Raw genomic sequence first — 13,806 nt, forward strand, 5'->3', positions numbered from 1 at the left:
CAGGCCACATGACACAAAACATCTGAGGCGTGCGCTCGTACAGGTGCACGCCGTTCACAGCTCAATGACACCCACTACCCGCTGAATATTCCTTTCTTTTTAATGGTAACCTTGGGAGACGGGCTGCACCGGCGCAACACTTAACAGCCACTAGTCTGAGAAAAATGTTTTTGATATGCTTGTGTCATTTAATCATCCGCCATTCTGCCGAGGCTGCGCGGGACAATTTTGCAGGATATTAACTCTCGACTAAACCCCGGCTTGTATCATTTGTGGGGCCAGTCAAGCAGGAGTCCCAGGAGGAGCGGAGACTTCCTCCTCACAGTCGTAGTAATCTAAGCCTGACTGGGCGTGCACGCGCTCGCACACACACACACACACACACACACACACACAGAGCCAATAGACAGGTAGAATGAACCATAAAGGGATAAAGGAATCAGGAAATGCGAGGCACAAATGAAGCCTTTTTACTGACAGTCACAGCGGTAAAAGGATGAGTGTATTTGTGATTTGAGTGATCAGGTAGCAACAACAGAACAGACAGTAATATATATATATATATATATATATATATATATATATATATATATATATATATAAACTTATAGATATATATAATTCACAGACGGACCAAATTACTTCCCTTTTCTTTTTATTTCCACACCAAAGTTAGAGATTGAAGAGCATTCGTAAAAATGTCACTTTAACGTGATCCATTTGGACAGCTCACATTGCTTAATGGGGTAGGAAATTCATTTTTTTTTCTGCTGTGGAACAGACATAGTGGATGATGTGATTCTATGCAAAATATATGAAGCCATTACTAGAAAAATGCATGAGTTTCAGTAGTTGGTTGGGGTGGGTGGGGGTGAGAAAGTATCTCATTGCACGGAGGCTCTCCCTATTCTTTACCAGGCAGCGACTCTCTCACACACAATGCAAAAGACAGCAAAGACAACTGATGAAAACCATTTTTGTTCCATCACAAAGAACTAGGTCACCCTCTCATAATTGTCAATCATGCAATAAATCTCTCTGTGGCACAAATGAATACGGCATTGGAAATGAGACAAAGCTTATTGGCATGCTATGTCAGCTTGACTCAATTCATCCTCCTTTTCCCACGAGGCCGCTCATATGTGAAGTTGTGTGAGGGTCTCTCTCTCTCTCTCTCTCTGTCTGTCTCTCTCATTCTCCCTCTCTCGCCGGGCAACTCGCGTACACACACACACACACACACACACACACACACACACACACACACACGCCGCTAATGTGAGGAGTTAGGCAGGGGTTAATGTATGTGGACAAACCATTTCAGCCGAGGGCCGCATTATTATCACAACCGTGTTTATTTCCATAGCCGACATGTCTCACTGTATTGCTGTGGAGTTACTGGGAACACACACACACACACACACTGACACACACAGTACCAGCGCTTTGCTTTCAAGGCGTTAGAGCACGCATGGACAGAGTTTTGACGACTCGAGATCACAGCTAAAGTGATTCCCATCGCACAAATGTAGCTTTTCCGTTCCGCGTCTTCACGTCCACGACAACAAGTTTGCGATCTCGTCTTTTTTTCCTTTCATCTCGTCGCTCATGCCGCCTGAAACCGAACAGACTTTTTCCCTGCTGAACCTCATGCCAGGTGCGCAGGGTTTACAGCGGTCTGTTCCCCGCGTTATCTGATTGGCCGGGAGCTTTGGCTCGACACAGCGCTACAGCTCCATCCGAGCCGAGGTTTGTGTCTCGTCTCCAAAGGACCCGACTGTCACTCTTTAAGAGGAGGGTAATAATAGCCGGGGCGCCACAGCAAGTGGTGGCACAGGCGATTTTAAAGAAACATCGGGGAGACGGTGACATTTGAGTCTACGAGGAGAGAAACCTAAGCGCTGCAACCAATAAAGGCTCCCACCAATACTCTCACTAGGGCTTTAGGACAGGGAGGGGGCTGAGAGGTAAAAGAGAGATGTCAGTGTTAGATGAAAATGTGTTGACCTGGTGATATTGATACCCCGCGCTCATAACCTCTACAGGTGTGCCGCGCCGTCAGGAAGCAGCCCTGGGTGCGGCCATCGCTACGGCTAACTGACAAAATTGCAAAGCTGATCGTTTTACAGTTCACCCAATGAGCTGCACGTCTACTTCCACCGCTGACAGCTGGACGGATGCTGCGTTGACACCGCGGCCGCCGGAGGAATAAAGCATCCACACAGCACAGATCCTTCTGCGTTTATTTGTATGCCTTTAACATTTGTGTTCTTTTATATTTTCAACCTGAATTTGAAAAGTAGGTTGTAAAAAAAAAAAAACCCTATATATATATATATACTTATTATTCTTTTTAATTATTATTATTTGATGGTACGACTTCTTGCTTCTTCTTTTTTTCTTCTTTTTTTCTTGATTTTCTAATTTAAGAAATGTTCAGCTGACAGCGACCTTAAAGATTAATGACTGGATTTTGATTGAGCAGCTTTGGCGAGGCTAAAGGGATTTGAGAGACAGATCTGGAACAATCTGCTGATCGGCGTCCAACGCCGTGTTGCGAGAACCATTTATTTAGCTATGACCTTTACATGTGTGACGAGAACGATCTGAAGCGGTAACGTGTGCCGACTGTCCAGAAATATGTGAAATATGTGGGGAAAAGGCACGCTGTTGTTTTCAAATCCAATGGGAATCACTTACTTTGACATCAGCATTGTTACCGCAATAACAGTTTACTCATGGTGGTTTAGCTTTATTTAAGCTTTTTATTTAAGCTAAAATGATTTTTTTTTTTAAACCCCCTCAAACCTGAATTAAACATCAAGAGTGTGAAGCTCCAGAAAGCAGACGCCAGAGAGCAGTTTAGTGTGCAGCCTGCTGGCCCAACAGGAACTCATTTTGTGCACATTGTTAGTTATAATCCGATGCAACAAATTGACTGCATAAAGTGTTTCTGGTGTGTAAGTGAATTCAGACTTCACGTAAATAGCTGTGGGGCCGTTTTCTTAGGTTTTGTTCCCCTCCATCAGAAGGTATTGACTAAGCAGATGCTTTGAACCACCATAGAATGTGCTGCTAGTCTCAAGTGTCATTAGCTTCGGGGCTTTTTCAGCTAGCGCCAGGTAAAGATTAGATAACAATCAGCCCTTTAATAGATACTGTTGGAGGCACCGGAGCCGTTTCCGTGCTGCGCCGTTCATCTGAAGCTCACAACAGAGGGAGGAGAGAGTGGAAGCCGATGTCATTTCCTCCCTGATTCCTTCCCTGTGATGTACCCGCCGAGCGACGCGAGCGCTGTTAGGCTACACGTGGCTGTTCCCCGTGTCCATGTACAGCGTGTCGGCCTGTGTTCGGCCAGGTCCAACTACAAGTTGCAATGGAGGCTTTTTCGAAAGCGAGGCGTTTATTTGTATAGCACCTTTCAACAACAAGGCAATTATAAAAAAAACAGTTCCTAACTAGAGCAGCAGAGCATACGTGTGTTTTGGCACCCACACGCCATTCAGTGCTTCATAAGCCAACAGTGGTATTTATAGAAATCAACCCTGGTCTCTCCTGGTCTTCGTGAGTTCTCCATCAGCCGCATCTGTCTGATCGACACACGGCCTGACAGCGGTCGAGGCCACTGAAGGTATTGACAGTGTGGGCTCCTTTTTCTAAATCCTGCCGAGGCTATCGTCTCAACAAGCCTGAAAATCATTGATTTGTGAAGCGCACTCAGTGCTTGTATGGGATCATAGTCGCATGGGGATATTGGGATATAAATCTGTGTGTCATCTGCGTAGAGATATTCTTGCACCAGCGGGAACACGTACACGTATGGGGGTTTATTAGATAGGAATATGCTACAATATGTTCAAGACATTTTGAAAACAGATTACTACTCTGCAGTGGCCTGCGATAAACACATAATGGCTCACTTTGTCGTATTTATCTTCACACCAGATGTTATTTGAATCGCACGGTATTGGACGCATTTAGAAGGAAGGTGCATCTGCAGAGGGTGTTTCTTTACTTTCAGTCAAACAAGAAAAAAGAAGAAGAAAGAAAGTTGTGCTATCATAATGTGCATTACTTCACCGAGATTCCAGAAGTACAAAGGGCTCTTTTGTCGGATGACATTCCTTTCTTAATATACTTCAATTATTAGGAGGAGCCCTTTGTATTGAGTAGAGAGCTCTGAAAACATTAACACTGGAGGAATAACATCTGCGTGTTTACTCAGGAGAAGATTCATCCCTGATAGCCTCCGCGAAAATGAAGAGGGGGAGAGAAAAACAAGTGGAGGAAATTTGTGGAATCCCATCTGAGATTGCTTCCCTGATGGATTCCTTTTCCTGTCAGCTCAGACGAGAAATGAAGCCGGGGCAAATTAACTCCTGATACAGCCACGCTGAATTAGACAGAGAGTGGGGGGAGAAGAAGAAAAAAAACTACACACTTTTTAAGGATTCCAGCCTTGTCATTTTCAATTTTCTGCTCTTTGGACATGCTTGTATTCAGATTCCCCAACATCTATTCGCCATATCAATCCTAATTAGACAATCTGGGCCCACGAAGGATGGGAGCGGAGTTATTTGCATAATTTAATCATAAATACTCAGTGATACATATTTCCAAATGCATTTGTACAATTATCTTTTCATCCTTGGGGCAAAAGTATTAATATGATTAGGCAATAATTCTTTAAAAAAGAGGGGGAAATAGGAAACCAGCAAGTGTGCACTCTTTTTTAAACTCCAGCTTTGGGCTATATGAAAAATTAATTAATTTCTGAGGAAAATCAATTTCTCTATGTGACCATATTAGACAGAGCCAGGCAAGGGCCCTGCATTCCTTCCCCAATCAGAAAATCTCATCTGCTCCCTCTAACTTCTGTCAGTAGCATTTAATATCCTGCTACGAGCGCCACTGACTTCCGCCATGCTCCCTAAATGTGCAGTAATGTGCGGGAGGCCGTGAGCGAGGGAGGGAGGGAGGCTGCGGCCGCGGGAGGAGAGGAGAGCGGAAATCAGAGTGACCCAAAATCTATTGCCGGCCCTGTCGGGCAATCAGTGTGGAGTGTAAAATCACCAGGTGGAAATCGGCATTCCACACATCTTAGTTTGATATGCGAGATCAGTCATATTGACAGATAGATTTTAAACAGCTTAACTCTGTTGTCTGTGGGAAAAAAGAATCAAAGCTCGTGCCTCTTTATGGTGGGTGAGCGCAGTGAAAACTGGTCATTTTAATATGCTGATTAGCGTGGACGGACCTGATGTCCACGTGTGATTCTGCAGCATTTCATTTGGGTGGAGGTTATTAATTGGTGCTTCAACCGCTGCTGCCGATCCAGTAAAGGCATGCAAATAATATGGGAGCCCGGGCAACTAATGCATCCAACAGGCAAATTAACAGCACGGTCCTCTTTGCCATGCAAACAGCCTCTAAATCCACAAAACCACATTAGACAGCGTCGAACAAAGCCTCTCTAACGAGTCCTGGCTCAGCTTTATTGTTAGCTATAAAAAAACATAGAAAAATAAATCTCTCAACAGAAAGGAAGAAAATTAATGATACTTTTGTTAACTGTGATATAGTCTGAGGATTTTTGGTTTGAAAAAAAAAAAAAGTTTTAATTTGCACTCGTTCCAGCTGAATGAATGTTAAGTCAATAAAGCAATTCTGATTTTCAAGGAGACTATTTGTTTACAAAAGGAAAAAACACCTTGCTGCCATCTGCCAACTGCACAGTTGACTTGAGCACATGTACTGCACCTAATCAAATTTAGCAGAGCCCCACTGAAGGATTAAAAATGCAACCCAAAAAAAAGAGAGAACTTAAAATGCTTTTTTCCCTCTTCAATAAAGAAACAACACACAATATGAGGGCCAATTTGACTTTCAAGGAAGTACTTGAATAGATTTGGATTTTAAACCGCTTTGTATCCCCTTCTCTGTCTCTCTCTCTCTCTCTAATCAGGCATCTGTCACTCTGTTTTTGAAGTTATTATCGCCCAAGCTCCCTCTTGGATGTGGTTGCTGGGTGACGGGTATCTTAGCACCCACTCTGACTGGGAATGATTTGAATGGAATCCAGAAATCTCCCCTGAGTACCTGTAAACACATCCGTGCCTTGTAGAAAACAAATATATTATAAGAGAGCTCGGCGGCGGAGAGAAGGGAGAGAGACAAGCTGGCACCCTCGGTGGCAGCTCACACTGAGCGCTAAACAAAACAATTACCGTCATTTGCAAATATGTGTGTTTAGGCATAAACACTCTTGAAATGGGAACAAGAGAGGTGATAGCTCTCGTAGCAACCCTCTGTCAAATCCATATCAATTAAATACATATATGCACATATATGTCTGCTAAAAGGAGAAGCCGAGCCACTGTGACCTGTCACTCGCAGCATTTCAGAGGGAGATCTGCTCGACTGAAACGAGCCGGGGAGGGAGGGAGAGAGAGAGAGAGAGAGAGAGAGAGAGAGAGAGAAGGAAAAAAAAATCTATTTAAGAAGGGCATGTAAGTGAAAAAGCCGTCCCGTTTCCCAGTGGTGGGACATTGTCTGGGGCGTGTGGTTAACCTTCAAGGGGTAGACAATGATTGTCAATTAACTGCTGCATTTCTGCGCCGCGGCATCGGGTAGCCTGCCCCCGCAAAGCAGACCAATGAGAGATATGCGATATCTCTGCGCCGCCCCGCCACCCAGCCCAGTGTTATAATAACCTTTCAGAGAGTTCAAGTGTCACGCAGCAATAAGAACCCTTTTTCTTCCTCCATCCCACCACAGGGAGAATGAAAAGGAAAACAAGTAGCTGGAACAGAGGGGCTCCTGGAGGGCTCCTGGAGAGCCGGAGTCTTAATGTAGGGGAGATTACTGAACCTGGATCAGTCTGGGAGCAAAGAGCCAACACTGATAATCTGACACGAGAGTCCTCAGGAAAAATGAAGGGGTCAGAAGTGACTGTATTCCTAGTATGCTAAAAGATGAACAATAATTACTAAAATACCACGCGGCTTATTAGGCAAAGTACACACAGTTCAAACACTCACTGTGGAAGTACAAAAATAATTTTAAAAAAACGTTTAATCCGTCAAGATAAAATAAAGATTAAAAAAATACAAAATCCTACACTGCATTTGTGAAACACCGGTTACCATTTAATGTGTTAAAAAAAAAAGAGTTCTGCTAAAGTAAGCAAGGCGGGGAACAATTTGGTCGGAGCGTGTTTGTGTCCACATCAAAACTAAAACAGCGGGATGCAGCGGTGCTCTGTGATGCCGCTCACATTCACACTGTGTGCAGAATGAGAGGAGTGTTGTCTTAACACAATAGGCCGTGGGATGGGGGGGGGGGGGGGGGGGGGCAGGGGGGGAGAAGAAGAAGAAGAAAAAAAAAAAAAAACAGCATGTGAAATAGTAAAGAGCCATTGTAAAGGAGGTATTATTCACTCCATTGTTACCACTCTGCCTCTGTAGAAGAAGAGCGGTGACATTGTGCTGATCGGGGGCCGGATGAAAAGCTGAAGTGACCCAGGCGGCGGGGCTGTTGTTGTGTAACCCGAGCAGGTTAACCCGGTGGACTCGGGGAGTTGTTTGGGTTTTGCTTTGGGTTTTTTCTAGACTGACAGTAAATCGGTGCAAAGCGTCTCTGGAGAGAGAGAGGGGGGGTGGGGGGGGGTTCTCACCTGCAGGGCAACACGTGTCCTGTTTACTCCGACTGATCATTTTTGTCGGCAGCGATCTCGTCGACAGACGGCGTAAAGCGGCACATCCTCTCCTCCCCTCCTCCCCCCCCCCCCCCCCCACCACCTCCGCAAATAAAATCAACTCTTTTCTAAGTAACAGAAGCCTTTTATCCGGCGGATGCCTCGCCGCTCCGTGATGTAATTCTCCAAATGGGGCAGGCAGGCAGGGCCGGGTCTGAGTGATTGATTTCAGCCCAGCACCGGGAGTACCTGGCTGCTTTCAGAGACAATTACGGTCCTGTCCATGTGCCCGTAATAGCCCACCACTTTAGCGTCATTAAAGCGACGCGAGGCACTGCATTATCCTTTAACCCCATCGCTGGCCATCCCCCCATTGACAACCCGGAGAGTTCAACCACATACTTTGTCACCTGAAGCCCCCACCACCCTGCCAGACTGGAGGAGAGGATCACTGCACACGGTGTGGTTTTTCTCTATTGAGGAAGGAGAAGGGAGGAGGGGAGGAGGAGAGGGGTTCTGCTCCCTTGATGCTTTATGTAAATGACGCCTGAGCGCCAAAGTGCACAGGTGAGCTGTTGAGACGATTACAACAAGCGAGGAAATATACGGAGCCGGAGCGTATATATTTAGAGGCTCCGAGTGTTGTGTAATGCAAGCATGCAGAGAAAAAATATTCAAATGCAGGCTGCTAACAATTGAAATAAATGAACTACATACGAGAGAAAAGCTTTAGAATTAAAAAATATTTGATATAAATATAAATATATATATATATATTTATATTTAGATATGTATTTATATATATATATATATATATTTATATATCTATGTCACTGTGATGATTTCCCCTGTCTCTTCTGACCAGGCCCACTTTTCAGACACAGCAGTTCTTTGGACGTCCAAATGTATTCAACTCATCATACATATGGATCCTAATGGCTCTAAATGGTCTGTTTGTGCACGTGTGTTTAAGTGTGGTTTTTTCCACATGTACTTGGGATACTACGCACGGATGTAACAGATAGAATTCAGTTCAATCTCGCACTATATATACATATAAATATATATATATATATAAATATATATATATATATATTTTATTTTTTCCCCAAAAAGGGCTGTGTGCTCATAGACCGAGATAACCAAAGTGCCTCAAAGTGTTTATTGCTACCCCTCCACCCCTTACTGAAGTGAGCCTTTCCATCATATTTGCATTTCCAGCTCATTTCTGGGTAGCGGATCAATATGGAATCAATCATAGTGACAGGTAAGATGGTAAATTTGACCAGGCTGAACCATCCTGCGAGACTGAGCGATACATCAAAGCCAGGAGCAACAGGACGGTAAAAAAAAGGCTTTTAATCAAATATTGATCCTCACTTTAAATCAACCCCTATATTAAAACGTATAAACCTCAAAATATTTGATTTGGCAACACGGGTTAAAGCATTAATTTCCACGCCTTTCGCTTACTGTGTAAAAATGTCCTTGTTTGAAACAAATCAAGGATTGTTTGATTACGGCACGTTCTCTCTCGTGTGTGTGTGTGTGTGTGTGTGTGTGTGTGTGTGTGTGTGTGTGTGTGTGTGTGTGTGTGTGTGTGTGTTGTGTGGCAATTATCCCCAGCATTTACAGTGAGAAAAAAAGAAAAGAAAAACTGGCTGCATACACTGGTACAGGATTTGTAAGTATAGTGTTACATCCTTTTAAAATTAAATACATTTACTGGCTGTCAGTACTGAGAAAACAATTAATACACCAATGACATATAATTCTGATAATCTGGGTTTGACACACACACACACACAACCTCGAATTTAAACATATAAGTGCAATTGCACTGCTCCCATGGCAAGGGCGTATCAATAAGCATAACCCTACATTTTTCTTCCAGAGCAAAATTGAGTAGTTTTTTAAAAGTTCCCCCTGGATGAGTGGGATTCCAGTGCGGACCCTGAGAGGAGCTCTCTGGCTTCTCCCAGTGTATTCAACAGCGTGGCTGGAAGTAGCCTACATTATCGATTCACTTGTCCTGCGGTGGACAGCCTATCCATCATGGCACAAGCTTTGCCCCTGCACGTGTTCACACAAAAAGAAGAAGAAAAAAAAACTTTCACTCAACTTTCTCCCCGGATGGTGCGCTCTGGCCTCTTCCCGTCCAACGGGACCGACCACAGGCATTTATCATTTATTTCATTTTTCTTCTTCTCGCAAATCCACGCTCACGTAGACATATTTCATTTTCTTAACTGCGACATTAACCAGCCTAATGTCATCGCTTGAACCAAGCGAAAAATGTCTCCCCCTGCCTCGCTCCCGCGCCTTTACGCACGCTATGTCCGTAAAGACATTTAAACCACACACGCACACACGCACACGCACTGAACAAACACATGAATAAAATGCCGTACCTCGCGTTGGTGCAGTCGTTGTACAGCGTCTCGAAGTCTTTTCTGGAGATGAGTTTACAGCGGTTCACCCCGGGCTGGATGGCGCCGAGCCCTCTGAGGATGCGGACCTGCTCCACATTGCACACCACCGGCGTGATCTCCAGCCGCTTCAGCTTGGTGTAGACCGTGTGCAGCCCGCCGACCAGGTGCTTCAGGAACAGGTCGAAAGCCTGCGGCAGGCAGATGAGCTCGCAGCCGTCCACGGTGAACGAGGCCACTTTGGCGCCGCGCAACTCGACCATCTTGCACTCGTTGTTCTGCGGTATGTTCTCGACGGGCGACGGGGTCGAGTACACGGGCTTGCCGGGCGGCAGCGCCGCGTTCGGGATGCCCGGGCTGCCGGTGGAGAGGAGCTCCGACCGGAACAGGTTCTGCCCGGGCTGCGCGGACGGCGGGGCCAGGGACGGGGACGGCGACGAGGTGGTCGTCGGCGGGGACGTCGTCAGGGAGGGAGTCGAGATCGGAGGCAGCGCGGCCAGAGGAGTTAGTGGGATCAGAGCAGCCGGCACGGCCATGGTCACCTACACGGAGGGGGAAGAGAGTAGCCGAAGTTCAAAGTGGAGGAAGAAGAAGAAGAAGAAGAAAAAAAAACAGCCTGCCGAGACGCCACTAAATGAAAGAATCCACGAGAGTTTAGCTCCTCGGATAAGTTGGGAAGTAGAAAAGAGCTGCCGCGAAAGGCGTGCTGAGTGAGGGCGTTTTGGGGGGGGGGAAGCGGGGGTAGGGGGGAGACCGAGCGGCGGGACAATGATCAAAGATAGGAGGAGGAATGACAGGAGGAAAATGAGCTGAAAAGTGCAGCTCCGCTCTGTGGATGAGTTGTTGTTGTCACACGGTACAGAGGGGGCGGAGCTAGGGGACAGCGCAAAGCCTTTGAAGAACGCATTAAGCCGACATCATGTTTCCAGTCGGATCCAATTGTTTATAACGCATTTAGCGGAATTTCGCTAGTACCGGATAATAAACCTGCACACATTTGCATGTTTTTTCTTCGTTCATTGTTTTTTTTTTTACTGTGATAAAAGTGGTGCGGAAGCTTCAGCTGCTGCTGGTTCTCACGACACACAGGTTGGTTACACCTGCTGTCCAGCGGCGCGCGGACCCGCTGCGCCGCCGTGACCCCGGTGACCGGACATCACTCGCGCGCGCTGCAACTGTCTGAAAGCTTTTTTTTTTTTTATCAAGCCTAAATTGGAAAACTTACGTTTAGCCATTGATACTTAGATGCTTCTCTCTTTTCTTTTTTTTTCCTCCTTTATTTTGGATGTCATTGACTTATTTGTCATACTTCCTAACTGAGTGTGTCAGTGTGAGTCACTGTTCAAAGTACACACCATCTGTAAGAGAGGGAAAAAAAAAAATTAAATTGAATTAGCCCTTTATGATTATTGTATTTATACAGTCAGAGTGGCTCTATGCTTTCTGTGTGAAGTCACAGCATGACACACCATGAGGCAATGGTGGCTTTTACTGTAACAACTCATTTCCAACAGAATGCTCTGTGACATTGTTATCTCATCTTGTGCAGCGCTCTGTTAGTGTATTCCCACTTACTGGCCAATTCAAGTTCAACAGCCATAATAACTATTGTGTTATTGTGTGAGTAATTACACGTGGGACCACGTCGAAACTAATCACGACAACGGTGTTACAATGGATAATGAACTTAAATCAGCTGTAGATTAAGAGGCACGACCAAAACCTTCATATTGACAAAGCCTATTACATTTAGGAATCTGAAACCGTTCAAAGATAACAACAAAATACACATTTAAATACACAGACCACAACATTGGTTCACCTTTTGGGTGTCTCGCACCGTATTGCGACGCCATCTTTGGCCTCCTACATGTGCGCTGCTCATCCTACACCCGGCTGGTGAAGGGTTGCACTATTTCATGATGCCGAGTGCTCAACCCGGCTGGAACGTGAACCCTCAGACTTTCTCTCAATCTGAGACGGCTGCAGCAGAGAGAAGGGTGAAGGCAGAGGGAGGCCGTGCGCTGCTTTGCATCGTGGAGGTGGGGGTCACGTCCGTGTCACAGAGAGTTCACGCGTGTATACATGATCGCTGAGCACGTCATGAATCACAATGCCTTACTCACCGGATCAATCTGCCGCTGTGAAAACAGGGAACTGCGTTTGCTGGATTATTCTCACATGCTCGTCTCGTTAGTAGATCACACTCTATTAGGACAAATAGGACTTATATGTTCAATAGAAGAGCAGTAAAATTCTTCAATGTATAGCAGAAAATCATACGTGGACTTATTCAAATTTGGTTTGCAGGAAAGCTTGTTAGGAATTCTGCAGAAATTAAAGTTATGCTTAAAAATTGCACAACTGTCAGAGTTTTTTTGACCTTATTGTCCCCAATTAGCTCTCATTAGATTGCATTACATTTCAAAATAACAAGTTGTACTTTGGTTTTCCACAGTTTTTTTTCTTTGTTTGTTTGTTTTCATCAAAAGTTGTCTATTTACTGATCGATGTATTAGCAAAAGCTGAATTTAGTACATTCATACTTCCCATGACGTGTTAATAAGTGGAATGAGTGCGGTGCACACCAGGATGCTGCTGCTTCTCACAGGCTGCATCGGCCTTAATATTCAGTGTATTGCTGTTGTCCTGTTGTGTCAGATCAGCTTTAAGATAAGCAGTGTGCCGTTTTCAAAATTATCATTCAGGGAAAGAGGTGGCTTGTAGTGTAAAAATCAATAGCTGCTTAAAATTCATTGCCAGGCAATCCATTTGCCCTTTATGTTGCTAACCTTTCACTTAAATATGCACCATATTAAGATTTCATTATATACAATGAATGTCACAACAGTTTGCCCACTATTTCTCTTGTTTGCATGGGTTAACTGCAAATCATTGGGCTTGTAATGTCTGAAAAATGACTTTCATTAATATTATGCAGAGGGAGAAAGAAGAAAAAAAAGAGGCAGAGTTGCCTAATAGGTATTAAAAGGCACCACAGGATATGTGATGTTTGAGATACAAACGCCCCTTTCAACAGGCTGGGTGGGCTGCATGTGTCTGACCTCGGTTATGAAAACACAGAAACACAAAAATACAGTCTGTGAACGTTGTTGTTGTAATGCAGCGCACATACAAAACCCACCACTAATTGTACAAAATACATGTGTGGGAATCCATCTTGAAAGGCAACAGCTTCCTGAGATGACTTATTACTTTTCTCTATGCTCTTCCTGCACACTGGGACTAAGTTGTCTTCAATCAGCAGCGTGAGGGAAGTTTCCTGCGCTCAGCGACCCAAACCGGGAACAGAGTTCTCCTCAAAGTGCACAGAAGTACAGTACATGTGCACCAGATTGCAGTAAACAAATGGCCGTGTCAAAACGTAATCACCCGGCGTGATGAATGGCGTCAGGAAAGTGTTTCAAAATGTATGGATGTGGGACAAGACTTGTGTATGATCAATGACACAGTATATTGTTTGATGTCATAATTTATTCACCCCATAAAGCTTTGATAAAACAATGTTGAAAAGCAATTTAAATTGAATTCATTTAAATGTCAATTCTCATGGTTAGGATTTTTCTATAATTGGCTATTTAATTAAAATAATTTTCATAGTCATTAATACAGCCGGCAACTTGTGGCGCACTGACGTGTTTTAATTACATGGTATTAACA

At 44.6% G+C, this 13,806-nt stretch overlaps 1 protein-coding gene across 1 annotated transcript in view; it reads right to left on the reverse strand.

Moving 5' to 3' along the window:
• dachd (dachshund d) overlaps positions 1 to 10,661 on the reverse strand; it is a gene marked incomplete at its 5' end in the record, with an annotated part of 94,330 nt that extends 83,669 nt beyond the window's left edge. The window contains one exon of the mRNA XM_079230888.1: positions 10,108 to 10,661. Within this exon, the coding sequence (XP_079087014.1) occupies positions 10,108 to 10,661 (554 nt within the window). The remainder of the gene's footprint in view (positions 1 to 10,107) is intronic.
• Between the last annotated feature and the right edge of the window lie 3,145 nt (positions 10,662 to 13,806).

The sequence above is a fragment of the Taurulus bubalis genome (assembly GCF_910589615.1).
Source record: "Taurulus bubalis genome assembly, chromosome: 15".
In the NCBI taxonomy this organism is placed as follows: domain Eukaryota; kingdom Metazoa; phylum Chordata; class Actinopteri; order Perciformes; family Cottidae; genus Taurulus; species Taurulus bubalis.